Below are 26118 nucleotides of genomic sequence, written 5' to 3'. Positions count from 1 at the left end.
ACAACGACTCAAAATTGTTTTCACTTATTTCTAATGATGTGATTTTGAGCACAGATAAAATGGTTTTGAGGCAATTGTTTGATTTTGCCAGAAGAGTCAGAGGTTCTCTGAATGTGGCTTGAAAAATTGGTTTTGTGTTTAAGGTTTTGAGAAAGGTGATGGTTTCAAGAAATGTGTTTTAGCAATTCAGAAAAACTGTAAGAGGTGGTGAACAAGGAGGAAGAGGAGGAGGACGAGAAAGAGCAGGTGTGGAGAATGTTGTAATGGCTGGATCTGGCTTTATGGTTTTTCCCTTTACTTGCAGAGATGACGTTGCCTGTGATGTGGACAAAGTTCTCGGTCTGAACCCAACATGAAGACATGATGCTGAAGCAGAATAAAATCTCTCTCACTGACCTTGATTTTGCAGTTGCACAACTCTTCTGAGTGTACTTTACTGTAACATGCTTTTCATTTAGACTTTTTTACTGTAACCTTTTTGGCTTTTGCAGTTGGGTCACTGTATTTGCACAGTGTGCAAGTGCTGAATATACAGACATTCAATACTATACTATATTCAGTACAATATACTTGCAGTGCATATATACAATTTATTCACTTTACTATTGCAAGTTGTGAACTTTACTTTTTTACGTAATTGTAATATTTGTTTACTTTGTTACAATATACTTTTTTTCTGTAACTGCATGCGTTGGCTTTTTATGTAGTGTCTAACGAATGATCTGTAGTGTTTGTAATATTGACTCATGTGTTTATGATCTGGAAGCATTGTTTGATTTTGAGCACAGATAAAATGGTTGTGAGGCAATTGTTTGATTTTGCTAGAAGAGTCAGAGGTTCTCTGAATGTGGTTTGAAAATTTGGTTTTGTGTTTGAGGTTTTGAGAAAGTGAGTGATGGTTTCAAGAAATGTGTTTTAGCAAATCAGAAAAACTGTTAAAAAAAAAAGAAAAAAAGAAAAGAAAAATGTGTGGAAACCCGTTGCCTTAAAATTATTAAGTAATAAACTTCATGCGTAATTGAAAAACTTGACAATTCCACATATTTTTTTCAATTACGCATGTACCCAAGTTTACTTAGCCTACTTAATCATTTTTAGGCAAGGGGTTTCCACAATTTTTGAAAGTTAGGTCAACTGATAGCTTTTTACAGTGTATAGGAAAATTATTGCTTTATTATCTTTAAGCAAATGAGCTCACCCTACCATTCTGCAATTTTGATTAAATTTAGACAATCCTGTGATTTTGATTCTGACAGATGCTTATACCATCACATCAATGAATGAGAAGATAGATAGATAGATAGATAGATAGATAGATAGATAGATAGATAGATAGATAGATAGATAGATTGATATTGTAAGCGTACAATATTGTTTTGCACGATTATATAAATACTTTATACCCTCCACGCATTAAATTGCGCTCTATTGCAAATAGCAGCTTTAAACCGGGGAACACCAATCGTCAGATTTAATTGGTATAATTTACAACCTCTCTTTTGGCAACTTATCACCATTCCCACATACTTGTACTTTGATACTTTCAACGGTGTCGATCTTGTTTTCAAGCCAATTAAAATGGTCAAAAAAATTAATTGACGTTTAAACGGACAAATTATGCATTGAATGGCAGGGACAGAAGTGCAACTAGCCAATCGGATTACGAGTAACGGGCTGGAGGCGGGACATCTGGGGAGGAAGCGCCAGAGCGAGCTCAGTGCCCGTTCTGTCACGAGCTCCGTCCGGGACACCGACCGAACGAAAAGTCTCGTACGTTATTGACGGCTAAATATAGCATATAGCTATCTCTTTCTCGAGAAACAGGTCTGTCAGATTAGTTCGTCAAAACGTAGAATTCCCCGTTGTCCTATCGCGGTCATTTGGGTGATGTATTCTAACATTTGATAGAGCTAGCCAGCTCGCTAGCTATTTGGCTAGCTTGCCGTGCGTGACTTAAAGCCAGAGAAGAGGTATCGATTGTTATTTTAACGCCATCGACTTTTAGGTGCGTAACCATACATTAAAAACAACACGTTGGCTAGTTTTTTTTTTTAATTAGTCATTGCCGCATCATCAGCTTTCGCCTTGCTTCGCTTTCCCATTGAAGAGAGTTCACAGGATTGAATGAATTAACGTTAGCCAACGGAAACACCAGTCGCGCTGCTGACTCCCCAGCTTCTCTCTCTCAGCCACTGCATTCAGCTCTTTTATTCCTAAACACTCTCGCTGCTACATTATTTGTGTGCTTTACGAGCGCTTAAAATTCAAGACTAAATTCGCAGCTAGTGTTAGTGAGTTCGTGTTAGTTAGCCCGCTAGCTCGGTGTATTTTCCTGTGAAACCTGCGCCTCTGAACATCTGAAAGTCGTTTGTTTCGTGTTGAAGCCGGCCTGAAGAAAAAAACTCCGCAAACATGCCGGCTGTGTCGAAGGGAGATGGAATGCGAGGATTAGCGGTGTTCATCTCGGACATCAGAAACTGTAAGTGTCCCTTCACACTCAAACACCATTAGTCATTTTCTTATGCGAACAGCTGCACTCAACTCTTCCTATATACGCCCTAAACTGAGTCAAATGGCCTATGTATGATATGCTCTTCTGTGATCCGTGGTGCTTTTGAGCCAGAATTGAAGGTTAAAAGGAGCAAGTCCGATCAGTGGCTCTTGGTGAAGGAGGTCATGAGAGTAATCGCGATCACTCAGGCCCGTTAGCTTTAGCTCCGGTGATGGAATGATGCTTGGTCGCCAGAGAGCCCGCTAGGCCGCCACTCTCTCACTGCAGAGGATCTGTCCAGCATGCCTTGTCTCTGTTGCTCTCGTCACCTTGACTAGCTGGATAGCGGTTGATATCGCTGCTCGCCAAGAGGACTTCTTTCAGATGTGTTTTTCACGATAATCCAGTTATCAAGCTGTCGCCTTGAGCTAAGCGTTATAGGAGGGTCATCTTGTTAAGGAGTCTGTAGTTTTCTGGATCTTGCCCGGGTTATTCCTCAAATTTTACCTCTAAAATGTTAATCTTTCTTTAGGGTCATGGTAGGAGTTTGAGACTAATAATTTTGTGGGTTTAAAGAGTGGCTGCTCATTTATAGTGGTGAGCTTTTTGATCCACATTTTCTGTTGAACATTAAAAAAAAAAGCTGTTAAAATAGCCAATTTCGAGGGTAAGAACTTATGATACATTTTGTCATATAAGTGAAAGTTAATTGTTTTGCACGTATGTTAACAGTGGGGATCTGAGCTCTTGGCTTGAGTATTGTAATTTGTATCATACATCATGTTTTGACACCACAAACACACCTAGTTCCAGGTGTCCTGTGAAATTGCTGTTTTTCTGGCATGCTGACTTGCTCTTCTTTTTTCAGTATGGTTGTGTATTTATACTTTCTGATACCCAGATTTTATTTTAGTGCCTTATGCACAAAACTTTGTGTAGCTTGAGCTTCCATACTAAAAAAAAAAGCACACTATGGCATAGTTGATAATGCATGTGTGTTTGTGGAGATGATGTGCTCACTAGGAATCTAAATTGGACATTTCGTCATCATGATACGATCTGACGTTGATTCTCTTAGACAGTGATATGATATTTGCAGATTTTGAAATATGCCACAATATGATTTGATTAGATCTTGGGGCCTGTGATCGATATTAAAATAATATGTAAATAATCATTTTTATTAACTCATAACTGCAACCCCCCTAAAAATAAAATGAAAATTGAATTGAACTTATCCCAGTTGGTATGATGTATCCCAGCTGGGACACCATATATAAATATAAATAATGAAAAAAAGAAAATCAAGTCAAACATGAGATCATTAATAGTCTGATGACAGCTTTTCATTGGTTTGTGCAATAATGTAAAACAGTCAAGAAAGTCTTCGGCAGCATCCGGAATCGCTTACTCTCTTGAGTAGGTAGGTACTTATTTTGAAGTAATTACTTCACGTTTGATAAAGTATGTTCTGCATATAATATGAATATAATCCAGTCGGTTGCTCTCCCCTAGCTTGATGGGACAGTAAAGTGTCCATCGTATGCATATTTCAGAATCTCACCGGAAGTAGTAGGTCATCTGGGTACTTCTGCCTACTCTTTTATGAGTACTGTGGATTCGGACGCATTCCTTTTGTCGTTTTTCGCCTACTATATAGTAGAGAAGTATGCGATTCCAAATGCAGCCCTTAAGTCTTCTTTGCTCTTTAAAATAAGATCAGTGTGCATTGTGGCTGTTAAGTAAATAGTTCTGCTCAATTTATAATTCCATTAATTGGTATTCTCAACAGTAAACATCATTTGAACATGACATGATTTGAATTAGCAATTTTCAGATACATTTCATTTCAGCATAATTGTGAGCTGGAGAATGACACAAATGCTAAATTAGAAAAGGATATGCGAATGCAATGTACATGCTGACATTCAATTTTGAGATCCTAGTCAGTTAATCATAGCGCTAACACAATAGATTTGTGTCATTGATGCCTTTGAGGTGAGTCCATTTTTCAGTTAAGTTGTGCATTAAACTTTTGTGAGTGTGTTTAGTACAGTCTCTGATACACTTGATTTGTTTCTCTGTTTATTCAGTTGTTTTGTCTAAGAGTTAGCAATGATTGGTGTTGGCTACATTTGAAATCAGATTGCATGTTTCTGCAAGTTTTTGCACAGAGAAGCCAGCCATTAAACAGCTTGAACTTTAAGTTGGTTACCATCTACACTTGTAGGAATAAATGTTGACCCATGCCGCTTGCAGCTATGTCAGGTAACTTTGATGGAATGAGAGTGTATTCTGTGGATAAAAGCTAATTCAGTCCTTCATTGCTACCATAATAGCAAGATTAGTGAGTCATTTGCAATTCTTATAAAACCAATGATCACTGCAAAAACTACATTTCTAATAATTCAGCAAAAAGTGCATTTTGAAACAGTTTAATTCATTAGTTTCAGACTGGAATTATTAAAACTACAACACCAGTAAAAGCATGTGTGCTTGTTCAAAAGTTATTGGACCAGGAAGGTCATAATACTGGATGATACTGCTTTTAGAAAAGACATTGCAGACACGATATTGCACCAAAATATAAAATCAGCACTAGGGGTGTAACGGTTCTCGGTAAAAAATGTAACTGTACTATTCTCCACCCATGGTTGCACTGCGGTTCATCTTAAATCTGATGAACCATCTTTAATTTTTTTTGTTGAAAATAATGCATAAAACAGAAAAAGTTTGGCTAATGTATGTTTCTGCTGATGGATACGCATTCCGGCTTCCCAATACGTTACAACAGCGATGATCAAAACAACAACAACGCAAAAGAGAACTCGAACGCGCTGTAAGAAGATTTGTGTGCACTTGACCGATGCACGCACACTGAAAGCCATGTGTCAGACACAGCGCTCAAATATTGAGTCCTCTTTCAAGTCTTGTGCTTGAACTGATAAATTCACTCACAGATTGTCAACATGCTATTTATTTGTGCTGTTGTTTGTAATTTGATTGATTGGTCTTTGCTTCTTTATTTTTATTTGACAGTAGGCCTATTCCTTTTTCCCCTGAACATAGCACATACCGAACCGTACAGAAACCGTGACCCTAAAACCGTTGATAAAAACCGAACCATGAGTAATCAGCACTACACTTTTTTTTTTTTTGCATTTAGCAAAGGATTTATTTTCCCTGTAGCATCATCTCATGTAGCAGTTACTTATATGTCATCAGATCCCTTTTTAAAAAGTGTATATACAAAGCAAAGTGAATTCCTCTAGTGTGCACAAGTGACATTGGAGAAAATAAGAAATGTGATGCTTTGCCCAAGGGTGAGTGATGGAGTTGAGCACAAGAAATGGTTTAACCTGCATGCTAATGGTGTAGTGGCTATAGATTTTCTTTCTTTTTTTTTTTGTGGAGACATGTTTGCAAGAACATGTATGTATTGTTTGGTCCATTTTGCTAGGCTTTTCCAGATATTAGATTTTTTTTTACACACTGGGACTTAATCTTTCAGAGGACTTTATCCTGTTTAACCCCAAACCCCCCAAAAATGTGTTGCTATTTCCTGTCGTCTTTCCTGGTTTCCTGTCCTCTTCATTTACCATCATCTGCTCTTCTGGCCCTCCTTTTATTTCACTTTCAGTGCACTTATTTTCATAATATCTGTAATGACACAGCCATATGAGCTCGTGTAAATCATGCCAGGGTTTTTGGTAATAACAATGTGGCCTGTGTGTGTGGTGTTGTTGTTGTTTTTTGTACTTGTAAGTCCTTATCTTTGTTCTTCTTTTTAATATACTGGGTTTGAATGATATTTTGAACATCCTTGAAACTGATTTATTGATTTTTGAAGATTCATTAAGCATTTTGATGCATAAGAATAATTCAATGTTCAAATGAAGGCAGGGAGGAATGCATATTTTTTATGACCAAGCAGCTGTCTAAGCTGTACTGTGGTAAATGCAAGTAATTATCTAAATTTGGTGCAAAATATCAGCATCAGCTGTACATTTTGCCAGCTTTTGTTGTCTCCTGATGTTCAGATCACCCAGTTATTATATCACCCTGTTTTCTGTTCCTCTCCTCAGGTAAGAGTAAGGAAGCTGAGATCAAACGCATAAATAAAGAGTTAGCCAACATCCGCTCAAAGTTTAAAGGAGACAAGGCTTTGGATGGATACAGCAAGAAGAAGTATGTGTGCAAGCTGCTCTTCATCTTCCTCCTGGGCCACGACATTGACTTCGGCCACATGGAGGCTGTCAACCTGCTCAGCTCCAACAAGTACACTGAGAAACAGATTGTAAGTGGAGCTGTCTTAAAATATTCTACTGTGTGGATGTATATAGTAAACTCTTGAATGGGTGATGTGTTAAGGTGTTGTGAAATGTTTTTGTTGGCCTTTTTGATCTTTTTTTATTTGTTGGAATTGCGCCATTGTTGACTTTGTGAGTGTGTGCAAGCATGTATGTTTGTGGTAAGTTATTGCACACTTTACTGCTGTACAGGACATAGTAGCTTATCTTTGGTGACATTGGTGTAGTTTTGTCACTTCACACAGAGAACCCCAGAACATGCAGACTTCATATTTTAATAGCAGTCTTTTTGCTGTTTAATATTCACAGAGTCACGAATATCACGCAACTTTTGATTTATTCATCCGAATTTTGCTCAATTCTGTGACATTCTACATTAAACAGTAAATTCCATGACTGCATTACATAATTCTGTTCGTGTTTTACAGAAATTATAGGGCCCTAGATATAAAGGTGTGTGTATGGCTGCTTAAAATTTAGTAAATGTGTTTTTGTAAGGGGAACAGATTTGTTTGTCTTTTTTCATTCAGGATATGATTGTAGGGTACACAAAGTGCAGTAGTGTCTGAATTAATTAATTTATCCTGGTTTTCAGATGCCATTCACAATGCATCATCTTGTTAATTAGCCAACATATGCTGTTTCAAACTAGCCTGGCTAACGTCAGACCTCGTCTCATTGAGACGTGGTCTGGGAACCACATGTTCATTTTCTCGTATTTGAGGCGTGGTTTACGAATGCCCAGAGCCGTTTATTGGGCGCTACGAATGTCTATCAAATGCGCCTGTACGTACCTCATAGCCAATCGTTTCAATATACCAGATGAAGTATGTAGAGCGACAGAAATTCGTCGAGGAAGAAGACGAAATAAACTTGCGTTATTAACTACTTAGAACACTATCTAAGGCTGCATCGAAAGGTAACTTCGTGTCTGATATGTTGGATCCATAGATATAAACAAACTGCTTCGGTGTGTCGCATAGACGTCGTCATCGTCTTGCTGCTCCCTCCCCGTTCTGTGATTTGTTCCCTTTTTGAGGGGAAAATCTGGTCCATGGTGTCCCGGCTGCCTAGCAGCGTGAATAAAATCGCGCACAAAGCAGCATGGGGAAACCCAGGCTAGTTTCAAACACTGCATACATGAACGGATAATAGTTTTATGTTATGTTATTTTACACTCTTGCACCATGGCAAGATGTCATTAATGGACCTTAGCAGAGGCAAACTGTTTTCAGTGTTTTCTTTTAATGACACATACTCTCATATTTCTGCATAGAGAGAGACATGCAAGTCAACTGATATGCAGAATATTGACTACACTGTCAGAATAAACATATCCAGTGTGCAGTGTGAACAGCCTGTGCAGTATTACTACCAATATACACTTTTCAGCAAGGATTTGTTAAATTGATCAAAGGTTACAGTAAAGACAATAATATTGCAAAAGATTTCGGTTTCAAATAAATGCTATGCAAGTTATCAAAGTATCCTGAATCACAGTGTCTACAGAAATATTACAGAATTTTCAACATTTATAATATTAAGAAAAGTTTCTTGGGCAGCAAATCAGCACATTACACTGATTTCTGAAGGGTCATGTGACACTGAAAAACTGGAGTAATGATGCTTTTAAAATATATTAATATAAAAAAGAGTTATATAAAATCGTATTTTACAGTATTGCTGTTTTTGCTGAATTTTAGATCAAACAACTGCGCATGGCACATTCAAAAACATTAAAAAAAAAATCTTACTGTCCCCAAACTTTTGAATGATAGTGTAGAAAATGTATTTGAAATTTGAAAGTGATGACTCTAGGATACAGTTTTACTCTTGTGGAAGGGGCTTTCTCTTGATTTGAACATTTGGATGTGTCTGATGAATGTGGCCGTAGCTAGTGAGAGTGGACAACACAACAGATGTGTTTTTTATCTTGTCAGAGAAGCTTAGTGGCACTCCATGCCATGTAAACCTACCATGATGTCTAATTATCTCCTGCTGATCAAACAGCCACTCTAGCAGTCACACTCCCATCAGCCACGCAGCTCTCTGCAGGGTAACTCTGACAGAAGTAGGGCACAATCTGAGCATGCTTCGGTACAAAAAAGGACTGCATAACTGAGGGCCATTCGGAGTCAGCTTATCCTTTTCCTTGAAAAGGAAATACATTTAAATAACATTTACAATGCAAACTAGACAACAACATGTGTTGTCACTAAACACCACATGGCCATAGCATTTGTTCTTGGATAATACTGTACATGGCAAAAATAATTAAATTTACCTAGGGCTAATAAATTGTAAAGGGGTTGCACTTTTATACTCTTCCGTGAACTAGAAACAAGATAAGATCCTATATCTTGTTAGCCTTTTGTAAAGGTCCTTTTCACTGCAAGACATTATACTATAATGTTGAAGAATGTGATGATGTCATCTTGTTTTGACTTACTCCTACCATATGGGTCAAATATATTCAATACACATTTGCCATGAGGTAAGCCCCAAAAAATGAGGTATCTTCACTCAAATATCTTTGTATAGAAGTCAAACAGGTTCACTACAACGTCTTAGTTACCTATGATTCTTGAAATAAGAATTATAAGCACATTAAAATGGATTCCAAACCTGATTTAGGTCACCAAATTGTCTGCTGTATGGTGAGATTAAGTGTCTCAAACTAAACAAGGAGTCACAGCCTCCAGCTAACAGTTTCAACGCATCCATTAGCTGGAACGTTCCACTGCTCTTCTGATATTAAATTCAGCCAATATGTTTTGGATGCTGAATTTTGTTGCTGAAGATTTTATTCACTTTTTATTTTTTTATTTAACAAACAATTACAATCATACATCAACTAACAAACAAACAAACTAAAAAGTGCTTAATATGTAACAATGAAATAAAATTAATATAAAATTAATAAAATGTTTTTACACACACACACACACACACACACACACACACACACACACACACACACACACACACACACACACACACACACACACACACACACACACACACACACACACACACACACACACACACACACACACAAATCAGCTATATATATCTTCATCTTCCACACAGAATAAGGAAAAATAACCAAAGTTTTCCTGAAAGAGACAGTCAGTTTTTTGTAAGTAAAAAATGCAAAGAATATTTCATTTTTGATAAGTTCAGTGAATTGTTATATTGGTGTTCAGATACACCGAATGGAGCTTCAGCCCTTGCAGCAGTGAGGGAGAGACACATTAGTTCAGCGAGGGGGAAAATCTCTCTCTCGTGGTTTTAGTGCTTATCCACCAAGCTCACAGGGCTTCTGCTCTGAGTCTGTTTGAAGATGACAGTTCTTCACTGATGCAGTCTTTATTTCAGGTTTACCGTACACTCATTTGCCCTCAGTCAAGAGTGTGTGCAGTATAATCGTCCGCTTCTTTTTGTTATTTTGTCTTTTATTTGTTCTCCAGGGATATCTGTTCATCTCTGTGCTGGTAAACAGTAACAGTGAACTGATCAGACTGATTAACAATGCCATCAAGAATGACCTGTCCAGCCGAAACCCCACCTTCATGTGTCTGGCTCTGCACTGCATCGCCAACGTGGGCAGCAGAGAGATGGCCGAGGCCTTCGCTGGAGAGATTCCGCGCATCCTTGTGGCTGGGTGAGCAACTTGGTCCTGGTGCAAGTAGAGCTGCGTGATTCATTGTTAAAAGATTGTGAATTCAATCACCCCTGCGGTCTTATTCTTAAATGTCAGCGATTCAGCTATGTCTGTTAAACCTTTGAAAAGTACGATCACAGACGAACATTCAAAATTTGCGTTGGCGCTGCCGCGCTGACCCAGACAGAACAGTTGTCATGTATAGGTATGAAACAGTTTCACAAACAGTCTTTTCAACCACACAGTATTGCTATTTCTGTGTTACAAATGTTCGTATTATTACAGAAGTACGGGGATAAAAGTTTTTTTAGTTCGGATAAACACTGATGTCTACTGTAGCGATCAAAATAGAGTAAATAACCTTTTGAAACTTGCCACTTCAAATAAAGATTGTATCAATTACATTGTTAGGCCAGTAGGTGGCGACAAGTTAATGTATTTGTCATGGTTTCGTTCATTCAAGAGATTCATTCAAATCACTAATTCATCCAGTAGTGAAACAAGTGAAATGTTAATGAGCAAGTCATTGGATCATTCATTCAAAATGATTTTTATTTAAAAAATTTTTATATAATTCAAATTATTATTGTTATTTTTTGTTTAGTTTTCTTTTCAGAATTGTAGGAGAATCATTATCTCTATTTTAAACAAAATTTAAATTTAAATTTGATCCAGAATCGTGCAGCTTTGACATGAGTGCAACAATTAGGGATTCAGGTTGAGGGATTCAAAGTGAAGGACGTCACAAAGAAGGAACTAAATTGTGTAAGGGGAAAATGGGATTAATAAAACAGGAAGTGTATGTTTGTGGTGTCACTTTCTTGTTTTCTTGAGTTCAGTATTAGAGATTTTATTTTGATTATGATTTATCTTTTTGTGTCTGTAGATTACAATTACAGGCTATTTTCTTTAAAGGCCGTATTCTCAAAACGAGTCAGAAATCTCCACATCAGTAGCACTTACATACACCAAAATTTCCATTTTATTCCTATCTATATACTGAAGGTTTTTACAGTGGGGATTGCTCTTATAACCTCTTATTCACCTGTTTATACACTTTATGAATAAATTGATGGTGAAAATTATAATTTTTCTAGCTGTTGACAGTTTTTTCTGATTTCTGATTTAAAAAGAGATCCAAAATTAACTTTAATATTAACAAAATAAAACAAAATTTAAACCTAGCTTTATCTGATGTTCAGATGTCTGTTCTGGAAATGTATGCAAATTGTGCATATTTCGTTAGATAATCAGCTGGGGAAAGTATGGTGATATCGGTGTTAGTTTTTACCCTGTTCACATATAGTGTCTTGCTCTAAGCGTTTTAATTTCAGTAGGTGAATGCTGCTGTAGATGGCTAATGTAGTTCCTATCCTAATGACAGAGATACGATGGACAGTGTGAAGCAGTCAGCCGCTCTGTGTTTGCTCCGCCTGTATAAGACCTCGCCAGACCTGGTGCTCATGGGAGAATGGACCTCTAGAGTGGTGCACCTGCTCAATGACCAGCACATGGTAAGTCTGACACACAGGGAGCACAACCTCATGATGTTCATACACATGCCCGTTTATATTGAAAATGTACACATTTATAGATCAGCATTTTTCTTTGTGGTTAATGTGATTTTAAGGGGTTCTTAGTTGTCTGTTGTTCTTCTCTTTTAGGGTGTGGTCACTGCTGCGATCTCTCTGATCACATGTCTCAGCCAGAAGAACCCTGATGAGTTCAAGACTTGTGTGTCACTTGCTGTGTCACGTCTCAGCAGGGTGAGGGTTTGTGTGTGCATGCATGAGACTTTTCAAAAATTGTTACAAAAATCTTTCCAACCCCAAACTTTTGTAGTGTGTGTGTATATATAACTTAAATGTAAAGAGTTTAAAATTGTTAGGTTAGCATTACTTTATCATGGATTACTTCAAGTAAATAAGGCCATAGATGTTCAGCTGACAAAAAGGTTTGCTTAATGGAGAGTCTTTTAGAAAGATGCTTCGTCTGCTGAACAATCAGTATGTTGTTAAACAACAGTACAATCCATTGAACACACTGTACTTCTATCCCTCACAGCCTTGTTTGGTTGTGGTGTTATCCTCCTGACTAAGGTCTATTATATCCACAATTGAACAGCCAGTTTTGTTAAACCATCAGAAGAAATTTTTTTAAGTATACAGAACTCCCCAAAAATGTAAGGTTAAAATGATTTTTTTTAAATAAATCAAATCTGTTACATTTTCTGTCAGCTTGCAACATTTAAAAAATGTGTAAAAAAAAAAAATGTCTGCACTGTTTTTGGTTGATTCTGCCAGCTTTTCATGGTTGTGCAGCAAATTGCCAGTTCCACTGACTAGTTTTATTTGTGATGTTTTACCACTGAAAAATCATATGGAAAAACAAAATTCTTTGAAACACCAGATTTATCTTGTGTTTGATAGTCTTTTTCCATTTTTAGATTGTGTCCTCAGCGTCCACTGACCTGCAGGACTACACCTACTACTTCGTTCCTGCTCCGTGGCTGTCCTGCAAGCTGCTGCGACTACTGCAGTGCTACCCGCCGCCTGAAGATGGTGCTGTGAAGGGACGACTGGTGGAGTGTCTGGAGACCATCCTCAACAAAGCCCAAGAGCCACCCAAATCCAAGAAGGTTCAGCACTCCAATGCCAAGAATGCCATCTTATTCGAAGCCATCTCTCTCATCATCCACTATGACAGGTGCACATTGTCTCCATTTCTCACCTAGAGGGCATTGTTTAAAACGATCTGCTATGATGTTTTGATTTGGCTTTATCTGTATTTAGCATTTCATCGTTGTACTTAAACTCTATTCATGGCCCTTGTTTCTCCACAGCGAGCCGAATCTTCTTGTTCGGGCATGTAACCAGCTGGGGCAGTTCTTACAGCACAGAGAGACCAATCTGCGCTACTTGGCCCTGGAAAGCATGTGCACCCTTGCCAGCTCTGAGTTTTCCCATGAGGCAGTTAAAACGCATATAGAGACAGTCATCAACGCCCTGAAGGTAAGTGGCTAGATTCTGCAGTCTTAAGAAACTAAAAATGCTCATTTAAATGACAGATTCCTTTTATTATTCATGAACACTGTTTATAACCATTTCATTCTATTTATCTTGCTGGCAGACTGAGAGAGATGTCAGTGTGCGTCAGAGAGCTGCTGACCTCCTCTATGCCATGTGCGATCGCAGCAATGCCAAGCAGATTGTCGCCGAGATGCTGAGTTACCTGGAGACAGCAGACTACTCCATCAGAGAGGAAATGGTGTGTGACTCTTCATCTCTACCGTATCTCTTCAGTCATAGGTCATTGTTAAAATGAGTGACTGTTGTGTCTGTAGGTACTGAAGGTTGCCATCCTGGCAGAGAAATATGCAGTAGACTACTCCTGGTATGTGGACACCATTCTGAACCTAATCCGCATTGCTGGGGATTACGTTAGTGAGGAAGTGTGGTACCGCGTCATCCAGATCGTCATCAACCGTGATGATGTGCAGGGATATGCAGCCAAGACAGTCTTTGAGGTAAATGACATCGGATGTTTACTACTTGTCCAAAGATCCCAACATTTTTTTTCCACCGTCATTGCGATACTTCATGCAACACTTGGTTTTCTGCTCTCTTTTCATTTCCACAGGCTTTGCAGGCTCCAGCTTGTCATGAGAATATGGTGAAGGTTGGAGGCTACATCCTGGGGGAGTTTGGTAACCTTATTGCTGGTGATCCTCGTTCCAGGTGAGTTTCTTTAACCACTCATAGCAATGTTTTCTAACTTTGCACTTTGGTGTTATAGATGTGTTTTATTGTTGTATTGATGATGTCCTCTTGTTCTTTTTTGTCTCTTTTTCATTTTCCATTTTCTTTTCATCAAATTGCACTATGCTTCCACTCATCTCACCTCTATCCTTCCATCTCACTAGTCCTCTGGTTCAGTTTAACCTGCTCCACTCTAAGTTTCACCTGTGTTCAGTCCCCACGCGTGCCCTGCTGCTTTCTGCCTATATTAAGTTCATTAATCTGTTCCCGGAGACAAAGAGCACCATTCAGGAAGTGCTGCGCTCTGACAGCCAGATCAGGAACAGTGATGTCGAGCTGCAGCAGAGAGCTGTGGAGTATCTCAAACTGTCCTCCATTGCCAGCACTGATGTCCTGGTGAGACCTTTTGCACATATTTTGTTGATTTGTTTGACACCATTTATTTGTTTGCATAATATCACTGTGTGTTACTGCATAGGCCACAGTGCTTGAGGAGATGCCTCCATTCCCAGAGAGAGAGTCGTCCATCCTGGCCAAGCTGAAAAAGAAGAAAGGACCAGGAGCCGTGTCTGTGAATGAACTAGAGGAGGGAAAGAGAGAGGGAGAACTCAATGGAGGGGGGGAGAGAGGAGGAGACAACTCCGGCATTGCTGCATCTAATGCTGTGAGGGACACAAACACACATGGATGACGTTGCTTGAGATATACATACATATACAGTATATATATATATATAAATAATAAAGCCGCTTCAGACAGTGGTTGAACGGACAAAAGCACACAAACTTATGCTAAAATGGCCATTTTGTCGAGTATCCTCGTAAGCACAGTCTTAAAGGGATAGTTCAACCAAAAATGAAAATTTTCCCATGAGTTACTCACCCTGAAGCCATCCTAGGTGTATATGACATTCTTCTTTCAGACGAATACAATCGGAGTTATATTTAAAAATGTCCTGGCTCGTCTAAGCTTTATAATGGGAGTGTATGGGCACCATTTTTGGCATGGGCATCGTAAAAGTGTCCCAAACGGCTCCGAGGGGTTAATAAAGGCCTTCTGAAGTGAAGCAATGCGTTGGTGTAAGAAAAATATCAATTTTTATAACTTTATAAACTAGAATCACTGGCTTCCGTACGTGAGTCTAGTTCCGGCCGAAGAGCGACCTTTGACCCGTCTCATGACGCAATGACGAACGTGGAAGCGCAGAGGATAGAGCAAAACAAAACACCGGTCATGAATTAAAAGAGATTTTTAAAGAGAAATGTCAGAGGAGCTCGAGTTTGTTGCCAGCCCTATTTGTTTAAACCGCGAGAGGCATCTACGCACCTAAGCTTGCGCTACTCCAGGGGTGCCCAATCCTGCTCCTGCCAATCGACTGTCCTGCACAGTTCATCTCCAACCCTAATCAAACACACCTGAAGCAACCAATTAAGGTCTTCAGGATCACTTGAAAATTAAAGGCAGGTGTGTTTGATTAGGTTTGGAGATGAACTGTGCAGGACATTCGATTGGCAGGAGCAGGATTGGGCACCCCGGCACTACTCCTACATCATGCATCGGAACTCGACTCTCTCATGAACGCGCGGACAGATGTTACCAGAAGCTAATGATTACAGTTTATAAAGCTATAATTATCTATTTTTTTTCTTACAAAAAGGCATCAATTTGCTACAGAAGGCCTTGATTAACCCCCTTTAAAATCTCAGGTACTATTCATTCCCATTATACAGCTTGGAAGAGCCAGGGTATGTTTCAATATAACTTCGATTGTGTTTGGCTGAAAGAAAAAAATACACCTAAGATGGCTTGAGGGTGAGTAAATCATGGGATCATTTAAATGTTTGGGTGAACTAACCCTTTAAGTATATCTGACTGATATTAAAATTGATCTGTCACATTTCATATTGTTTTTACATGCTTTATAGGGTCAGATTTATCTGTAATAGCTAATATAATAGACCAGCATGATCAAAATTCCTGCCCACCCAAAATGTAGTCCAGACATTACTGAAAAACAAAGCACAATGTACAGTTCTGTTTTTGATTATCTTGTTACTCAGCATCTCAAAACTAAATGTTTTTGGCAGTAACTTGACAAATATTGTTTTTTGTAAAGTGCTCATTTTATCAACCAAGTTCCTTATAAACATGATTTTGTTTCTAGTCACACTGGTGCATCAGATAAGAGCTGCCAATTTCAGACAGCACTTACCACTTTTGTGGGCAATATACATCAGATGGTCAGAGCATGTACTCTGAGGCAGTCTGTGGGCTGAGGCTGAAACTAATATGCGGCAGACTTAAGCAGCTGCACATGTTTACGTTGTTACAGGGAAGTGAGTCAGCAAATGCAGAGCAATTCCTGAGAAAACACCCACCCACTGCACACATCCTGATTCAAACACTTCAGCATCTCCTTATTAAACCGAAATCCAATGCAATGAACGCTCTTTTTCTTTTAGTCCACTCCATCCCCATCTGCCGATCTGCTGGGTCTCCGCACGGTACCCCCTGTTACCGCCGCCGCTCCCAGCGCAGGCAGCTTATTGGTTGATGTTTTCTCAGAGGCTGGTGTCAATGATGATGGCTTCCTGAGGTAAATAAGAATCCGGTTCATTAGCATCCTGTTTTCAGTCCACTGTAATTGCTTTAATTAACTGAAGTGAAGTACACTAATATTTTAACATGTCCAGATGTTCAGAGCTTGCATATACGTCTGTCAGGCTTTCTGCTCTTCTGTCTTTTCACTTTCTATCGCTTGTTCTTCTTCTTGTCTTCCTCTTTGTGTGTTGTGTAATCTTGTGTCCTTTATCTTGCTGCGTATGTGACTGTCTTTCTCTTTTCTTGCTTCTTTTTTCTCTTTCTCTTTCCCTCCCTTTTCCATCTCCCTCATTTTGGTGTGTGTGCGCACATGTTTGTGTGTATGCGTGAACGTGTGTGCGTCTCACGTCCTTGCTTTTCATTGGACGATGGCAGAGATCTGGAACCCCCTACTGAAAGCTCTGACTCCCTATTGGCCGAGGGTCCTGGTGACTCGGAGTAAGGGGCCAGTGATTGACTACAGTGTCAATATGTTACAGCAAAACTTACTGACAGTCACATATAAACACTTAATTGTTTGGTTATTTATAGATGTTGTTGTGTAAATGTGTTCTTTTCTGTGGAGTATTTTCTATTTGTGTGCTGTGTGGTTGTAATATGAATTGCTAACATTTTATTTGCCACAGATGTAATTCCTGTACTAACCTCTGCCTTTTCTCTTTCTCTCCCCTTTCTTGCTTCCTACTTTGGCTTCACTCTACACTTCTTCTCGTTTTACCGGCTCACCACTTTCTAACATCCTTAATTTGTTATAACCATCTGTGCCTTTTCACACTTAACACTTCTCACCCCTCTCTTCATCTCCTGGGGCCGCTCTGTTCTCTCTCCATTCTTGGCTTTCGGTCTCTCAGCTCTGCTCCCCCCTCTGCGGTCTCTGAAGATCCTGCTCCTCCTCTGCCTGAGTCAAACGAACTGCTCAACAAGTAAGAGCTCACTCGCCTACTTCACTGCCTCCATTCAGTCACCCGACCATCTCAGACAACCATCACCAGAAGCCTCTTTCGTATTATACCTCCTTCTCTTTTTCTCCTTGGTTGTTGTATGTTACTGTTAATCTTAGGCATGTAGTGTAGAAGCTGTTTGGCAGTATTTTTCATTTATTACAAATATTTAAATTTTTTATTAGTATTAAATATACATTGCTGTTCAAATTTTGGGGGTCAGTAAGTGTTTTTTGAAAGAAGTGAATACTTTTTCATCAAGTATGCATTAAATTGCTCAAAAGTGACAGTAAAGACTGTTAAGTAAAGATAATGTTACAAAAGATTTCTATTTAAAATAAATGCTGTTCTTTTGAACTTTCTGATTATCAGAGAATCCTAAAAAAGTTATGGTTTCCACAAAAAATGTTAACAACTGTTTTTAACATTTATAATAATACATGTTTCTTGATCAGCAAATCAGTGTATTAAGATGATTTCTGAAGGATTATGTGACACTGAAGACTGGAGTAATGATGCTGAAAATTCAGCTTTGATATCTCAGGAATAAATCACATTTTAAGATATATTCGAACCGAAAATGGTTATTTTAAATTGCATTATTATTTCACAATATTGCTTCTTGATCAAATAAATGCAGCCTTGGTAGCCATAAAAGATTTCTTTCAAACCCCAAACTTTTTAACGGTAGTGTCTATGTAAAAAACAACAACAACATAGCAGTAATTATTTAATGTTGCGAAAAGCCTTCTTGTATTTCGTGCTGCAGAATTAGACCTATAATCTATGTATCATGGCCGTTAATTTTAGTGACAATTATAAATGTAAATGTAAACATGATAAAATCAAGTAGTTATTTTTCAGTAAGTTTGCACTCACTCAAAATCTCTAACCCATGAAACCAATAACGTGTCTGCTTGCACATTGTGGACACTTCTGCTTGGACTCAGAGTTGGTTCACCCAAAAATGAAACTTATGTCATATTTACTCACCCTCAAGTAGTTTCAGACCAGTATGAATTTCTTTAAGTTGAATTTCCCAACAGTTGATGGGCCCCATTGACTTCCATAGTAGGAAAAAAAATACTATGGAAACCAATGGGGCCCATCATCTGTTTGGTTCAAAATATCTTTTGTGTTCAGCAGATGAAAGAAATTCAGGTTTGGAACAACTTGAGGGTGAGTAAATGATGACAGAATTTTCAGTTTTGGGTGAACTATCCCTTTAAGGCATGTGTATAGATGTACTCCAATATAAGAATCCCTTTGTGCTAATTTTATTTATAGGCATTAGAGATGCACCGATTGATCGGCTGGTGACCGGAATTGGCCGATTTTCACGTGATCGGCCGTGACCGGCGACCGGCCGGTCAGTCTGACAAATACCGATTTTATGCCAAATGCACTCGGGCGCCGCATGATTAACATCGCGCAACATCAGCGGAACACACATGTAGGAAACCTCGTGAATACCGCAAGCGCGTATTTTTTTTCCGGCATGCATGTTAATCAATGAGTGCATTCACCAAAGGAGCAGCGCGTGAGCGTCAAGCAGGAGCGTCGCGAGCAGTGAAGCGCGTGTTTCGGCGCCGAGTCTATTTGCTGCACTGCTTACGCTCAATTAAAGGGAAAGCACACTTTTGATGGACAAAATAGCCTAAATAGGGTTTCACAAAAAAAGTGCCCAAAATGCACAGAATGTGCGTGTTTTTAACAAGAACTGGAGTAGGCAATGTCAGAAAAGAAAACGAAGACTAATATTTATAGAAAATGTACCCATTTAAACTTGTTTTATTATTCAGTTTGTACAAGTGATTGCAATAGGCCTGTGTGTGTGCTTTGAGAAATATCTTTATACTGCAAGGCTACATTTATTACATTTTTTATTTATATATTATTTTATCGCCATTCCCTGTTTTCATACAGACGTTTAGTTTGCTAAATACATGTATAAAAAAATTATTGGATATTGAATGTGAAAAGGAAATGGTTCTTCCATAACACTGCACTTTAGATGTGTGTGAATTACACCTGGAGTAATTTATATAGTTCTATTTTATACCGTTTATCTGTTCAAAAAAAGATGTACTATGCAAATTGTAAAATGTTCTATTACAGAAAAGATATAAAATAAATATTTGTGTGTGCTGTAAAGTGTTTAGAAAAAATGAAATCGGAATCGGCTAAAATCGGTATCGGCAGGTCAAACTTAATGAAAAATCGGAATCGGCCCAGAAAATTGTAATCGGTGCATCTCTAATAGGCATAGTAGAGTGTTGGCAGGAAATCTTGGGAAATATTGTTAGATGGGCTTGTCTGGCCCCAATAAGCTTCATGGCTATGTGTGTCAGCATGTGCTCTAACTACTAGTTCACAGCTCCAACACTTGTGCTTATTATTTGATCAGATGAGAGAGACCATGGCACTACATAGTCAACCACATTCGGTAGCTCTGATGGTTGCCTACTTTTTTATTTTTTTTGCTTAGCTTCAGATGACTGTCTCTTGACTCTCGGGTCTCCCTTTCAACACCCACCCTCCGTCTTATGCTGCATTCACGTGCTCTTCGGATGGTCCTATTCCCTTAAGAGGAAGTCGTTCTTCCAGTGTTGATGTGCTTGGCTTGACTTGCCTGTTAGAGTGAACACTTGCCAAATTTTCTAACTTATCCAAGTCCCTTAGCATGAACAGAAGCTAATATTTTACTAACACTGTTGGTAATTACCTGTTTTACTGATCATAACAAAATAACATTAAAGATCCCCCCCCAAAAAATTGGGAGTGAGTTTAAGGTGAATTTTCCCAGCTCATGTTTTTGATCATTCTTCCAACACGTGAACCCACCATTAAAAAACAGCACCATTGCTAGCTGTCCCTGCAAGCTTTTCTGCCTCACAAACACTCTTATCTCTTGCCCTCAGGTTTGTGTGCAAGAACAATGGAGTTCTGTTTGAGAATCAGCTGCTACAGATCGGCATAAAGTCTGAATATCGCCAGAACTTGGGTGAGTCACAACAACATCTGCAAAATTTTAATAGCATCATCTGGAGGTATATGTCAGCTGACTTCTGGACTATGTCATCAAGTTAATTGTACTTTAACCTGCGTTTACAAGAGATTGTGGTTTCAATGTACACATTTTTGCTGTTCTGGCTTATTTTTAATCTATTGTGTTAGCAGTTTAAAAACCTGTTACCATGTTAATATTTGACTTGGTATTCAAATTGCGTGTATGTTGCCTCATCTTCCAGGGCGGATGTATCTGTTCTATGGCAATAAGACGTCAGTGCAGTTTGTAACCTTCACGACCACGGTCACCTGCCCAGGAGAGCTACAATCTCATATCCTTCATTCATACATGCCAACACATGTTCATTCCTTCTTATACACGTTTTGATAAAGTGAGCTTTTTTTGTCATGTCGATTATCTTCGGATGCTGGTTTGTTGATTCGTTGCAAAACCTTGACTGATCCCACAGCTCAACGTTCAGACTAAAACAGTGGAGCCTCTCATAGAAGGAGGTGCTCAGGTGCAGCAGGTCATCAACATCGAGTGTCTGACTGACTTCCTTGATGCACCGCTCCTCAACATCAAGTTCAGGTGACAGATGCACGCATTTCAATGGTTTACGATGGTAAATCAACATGCACTCTGAGGTTTACAAAGCTTTCATGCTGTCTCAGGTATGGCGGAGCTCTCCAGAACCTCACACTCAAGCTGCCCGTTACCATAAACAAGTTCTTCCAGCCCACAGAGATGGCATCACACGACTTCTTTCAGCGCTGGAAACAGCTCAGCCAGTAGGTGTTTGTGTGTACACATAAGACAGATTACTGTTTACATACATCACAAACTGTTCTCTAAATGAGAAACATGTTCAATTCTCCCCTCACAGGCCTCAGCAAGAAGCACAGAAGATCTTCAAGGCCAACCATGCCATGGACACCGAAGTGCTCAAAGCTAAGGTGAGTTGACTTTCTTACATTCACTTGTGTTTGTAATGCCATACTAGCCTACTGCGTACTCTCTACGGTATATACTGTACATCACACAAAAGTGGCCATTTTCAAATAGTAGTATGCAGAATTGCCACTTTACCTTATTATTTTGCATGGTTAATTCAGTGTCCATTTATCAGTTGTCTCAAAAAAAATTATTGTTTTGCGTTTTTAATCTGAGTTTGTATGAAAATGTGTTAACTTCAATTCAATGAATTAATGATTCAAGAAAAACATTATGGATATATTATTTAGGTTTATACATCACAAGAAAATGGATAGTCGAGTGCATTGTATTGTGGGATACAGTTCCCAGTGTTATCTAATCTGAATGCTACATATTTTGGGATATGTGGTCAAGTATCTGGTTATTCTAGGCATACAACATGTTTGCACATTTTGCACACTATATATACTGCAATATCAGATTTTCACTACATGATTATCATGGCCAAAATAAACTGTATTAACTGTACAAAAAGAACTTACTGTTGGTCGGCACTTCACACTGACATCACAAAAACTCTCACATCGGCTTTTTCCGGGTGCAGGTAGAGTGCATTGCTTTCGTCCGTGATCTCCAACATGATTCTGTGCTGCAGTAGTAGCTACACATGTTTTATAACATGGCAACCAGTGTTAGGGTGCAATACCACCACTTACTATGTTGCAAAGTCAATCAGATTATTTACAATATTAATGTATGTGTAGTATTAGCATGATATTTAATTTTTTATTATCGTCAATACTGGTATGTTGTGACACCCCTATGCAGAAATAGTCCTGCAGACAAGAGGTCACTTCATTTGATTCTCATCTTTAGTCTTTTGCCACCCTTCCCTTCTCCCTTACATTTCGTAGTTACTGGGATTAGGCATGGCTCTCTTGGAGAACGTGGATCCAAACCCAGAGAACTTTGTGTGTGCTGGAGTGATCCAAACCAAGGCCCAGCAAGTGGGTTCTCTGCTGAGACTCGAGCCCAACGCACAAGCCCAGGTATGAAAAGACATTCGTTTTATGCAAATATTTGTATCCATATTACACAAACAAAAGGAAAGGGAAAAAAAACAACGAAATGCCACAAGCATCAAAAGTCTTGACAATCCCTCCCTGCTGCTATGGAGCACAGGTTTCTTTCCAAGTCAGTTTTATTGCATCTTACTGTTGTCTGTGTGTCTCTGTGCCTGCTGATGCAACTCAAGTCTGGGGAGCAGGTAACACATTCATCCTGCCACCCCTCTCAACCTCAAAAACCTCCCATCCTCCCTCCCTCCCTCTCTTGTGATTTCACTCCATGTCTGGTAGTAAAACCCAGTTCATTTGGCGTGACAGCAGCGTCCTTCTCTTTGTATATGTGGAGTTTCCTTTGTCCATAGTGCAAGTTTACATTTAGTCTATGTATCAACAATATGGATCAGACACGCATTCGGAAAGCGGAATGAGCGTCTTATCTGCACAATTGATGTTTCTTCCTCAATTGTTTGTGTGTTTGCATTTACATTTGGTGTAATGCTCTTTATTCTCTCTCTGTCTCAGATGTACCGGTTGACCCTGCGCAGCAGTAAGGACACTGTCTCCCAGCGTCTTTGTGAGCTGCTGGCGGAACAGTTCTAGAAAGCCAGCCGAGACTAGCACCATCTAGAACCGACACGCAGACCAGACCAGACCAGCGTTCCACCTGAAAGGCCCCAGAATAAAGATTCTACAAAAAGCATTCATGCATAAGGGAAAAAGTAGCTGTCAGCCTCTGGCAGCCATATTACTGTCCTTCTGATAATGATTATTATTATTACTGTTATTATCATCAGCGCTGCCCTTCTTGTTTTTATCGGTGTTTACCTGTGTGTGAGCAATGGAACGAAAGGAAGCGCGTGTTTGTTTTTTTCGTACATGTGTGAAAGAGTCATGATGATAGTTCCGTTCTCCGTCCTGCCTGTTCAACGATCAACTCCTGTGCTTGTGTTGACAGCTTGTGTGTGTATGTGTGTATGTTGTGGGTTAAGGGGGAGGGAGAAAAGTCAAGCAAAAAGATGGAAGTGGAGCAAGTCTTCCCTCTCTCCTGTTTTAATCCGCAAAGTTTCAACCGCAAAAACTGCACATTAGCTGTTTCTTTGGAACATTCCCTTGTAAAAACAAAAACAAAAAAAACCAATCTCAATACACTAACGTAACGGCACTTCTCTAAAAGAGGCCAGAATCACTAACCCTCATCGCTTTATCTCTCTCGCTTTCCTCCTGAAATCAGATTCAGAGCTATCGGTGTACATAGAGAAATTTAAAATAAAAAAAGATTCCACATGCATTTACAGTTTATTGCATCGTACACGCGTTCCTTCCGACATAGAAATGGCCAGTGCACTTTAAGAGGCTTTGAGAGGAAAGGCTTTTATAGTCCCGACCCTTTTTTCCTGTTCTTGTCCTATGTATTCAGTACTCTTTCTGACCCCCATTATCTGACAATGTTTATTGAAAAAAAAAAAAATCTCTATATATAAATATATATAAACCATGTAAATGATTACCCTTCATGGTTGCATTTGTATGTCTCTTTATTGTTTTTGATAGTGGTGTATTGTCGGTGTGTTTGTATGCTTTCTTAAATGGTCTAATGTTTTTTTTGCTTTTGTTTTGGACATTCCATTCTGTACTACGAGTGAATGGGCATACCGTTTCAGGGTAGTTGTACAGTGTTAAACGAGCTGGGGAGGAACTAGAATCAGAAAGAGGAAGTGAAGCAGAGAGAAGGTCAGGTCCGCCAGTGTGTGAGTTTCTGCACGTGAAGAGTGCAACTGCTGTGGACCTTTATGTAAATGTTGTCCTTTTTTTGGTAATATCGTTAAAAAAAAACATCTGGAAGACATAGACATCATCATTCTTCCAGCACAGTTGTTGACTGAAATGAATAGTAGATAGTGGTTACCTCATTACTAAATCTTTACACAACACACACGCACTATTAACTTTTGAGTGGTGACTGACCACAGCTGGAGACCTATATTTTCTTTTGCAGAGCTAAAACCTGGGAAAGCACTTAGTTTGTGAGAAGTCATCGCATACACACAGTTGTACACACATTCTTAGGCCTAGAGGACGGGGGGCTTAAGGGGGAGCACTGGACCAAAGCAGCTGCCAACTGTCAATCACGTACAGGGATCATAACGATTTTGGTCAGCATCATTTGGTGAGAGTGTGGTGTTAATCTGTGTGATTCTTGTGTAAAAAAATATAATGGAATTTATGCGACATAGTCATGTTAGTTCAGCTGGGGGTCACGCTTCCCTCGATGCAGTACTGGGGACATTGTCATTGTAGTTGATTAGAGTCACAGTCATGGTGTGTGTGTTTCTGTGTGTGCGCGTGTCTATGCAGTATCCGCTAGCTAATGCAGCCCCGGTGTATCGCTGTTCAACCTGTCAGATACCTGTGTTAGATTAAATTTACTCTGTACTGAATAATGTGAAAGTAAAATTATGCCATATACTCGAACCAGGTGTTTTCTTTGTGTGTGTGTGTGTTAGGGATGGGCACAGATATTAGGAGGGCTGACAGCTGAATCTCACACATGCACAAAGCACAAAATAGTGTCTCTCAGCACATCATGGTCTAGGCCCGACTCCAGCTCTAAGATGTTAGGTGGCCAAAAACAAAGGTTTAAAAATGTAACAATAGTATTAATGGCTATGGTGGTCTATAGAATAAAATAATTCTAATTATTTTCAAGCAGAATGGAATAGGAATAGTAAAAAATTTAACTTTGGTTAACTTGTTTTTTTAATCAAACTTGACATTTTTACTATTCCTTTCTTTCAGGTAGGAAATTAGATTAATCACAATTATTTTCTTCTATCTTCAGGTCTATGCATCTAAACAACACTTTAATGGTGGGTAGAAAAACAAGATGCTGTCAAATTTATAGAAAATAATATTTTATACATAAGTGTTATTTGTTTCACAGTATAATTTATATTTTTGGACCTGAAATAAGACCCAACGCCATAAGACTCAGGGTGGGCCAAGCTTATGATTAGCTTGGCCGGCACATTTATTTTAAAAGATTTGATGCATCTGTCCAGTAAACATGCAAAACTCTTTTATGCAAGATTTTAAAGACAATGTCTTATCCCATTATTGTAAATTAATTTGCCTGGTTAAATGGGAAATGCAAGACAGCTGTTTAGTAGTCCAGTATGGTAGCATTAATACAGTTGAATAAATTCACATTCATTTAATTTAAAGTGTGTTACAGTTGAATCTTTTTATTATTATTATTATTGTTATTTTTGCAGCTGTAGCTCGAGAAATAAAATTCAACTTAACACATGACATAATTCATATATAACGTAATGTTTGATGC

At 38.9% G+C, this 26118-nt stretch overlaps 1 protein-coding gene and 1 long non-coding RNA gene across 4 annotated transcripts; both read left to right on the top strand.

The window, feature by feature from the left end:
* Nucleotides 1-1702: 1702 nt before the first annotated feature.
* On the top strand, nt 1703-25250 carry ap2a1 (adaptor related protein complex 2 subunit alpha 1). Of its 3 annotated transcripts, XM_082177411.1 has the most exons (22): nt 1703-2479; nt 6577-6788; nt 10272-10465; nt 11850-11979; nt 12130-12231; nt 12912-13171; nt 13308-13476; nt 13595-13732; nt 13809-13991; nt 14105-14202; nt 14388-14619; nt 14702-14887; nt 16686-16819; nt 17200-17262; nt 17676-17747; nt 20687-20769; nt 21017-21107; nt 21244-21366; nt 21450-21566; nt 21662-21731; nt 22626-22760; nt 23301-25250. In XM_082177411.1, exons 1-22 carry the CDS (start codon nt 2413-2415, stop codon nt 23376-23378), a joined length of 2937 nt encoding a protein of 978 aa, XP_082033537.1. In that variant the 5' UTR covers nt 1703-2412; the 3' UTR covers nt 23379-25250. The 3 variants fall into 3 exon arrangements, with proteins under 3 accessions (XP_082033537.1, XP_082033538.1, XP_082033539.1); XM_082177412.1 differs by lacking the exon at nt 17200-17262; XM_082177413.1 differs by lacking the exons at nt 17200-17262; nt 17676-17747.
* On the top strand, nt 17754-20527 carry LOC309504518. The gene is made up of 2 exons (XR_014208096.1): nt 17754-19081; nt 20072-20527. It is a non-coding gene; the product is annotated as an uncharacterized lncRNA (long non-coding RNA).
* Nucleotides 25251-26118: the final 868 nt, after the last annotated feature.

This window comes from Leuciscus leuciscus (assembly GCF_965113295.1).
Source record: "Leuciscus leuciscus genome assembly, chromosome: 1".
NCBI lineage: Eukaryota > Metazoa > Chordata > Actinopteri > Cypriniformes > Leuciscidae > Leuciscus > Leuciscus leuciscus.
Note: the sequence above shows the minus strand (reverse complement) of the source record. Positions and strands in the feature narration are given on the sequence as shown.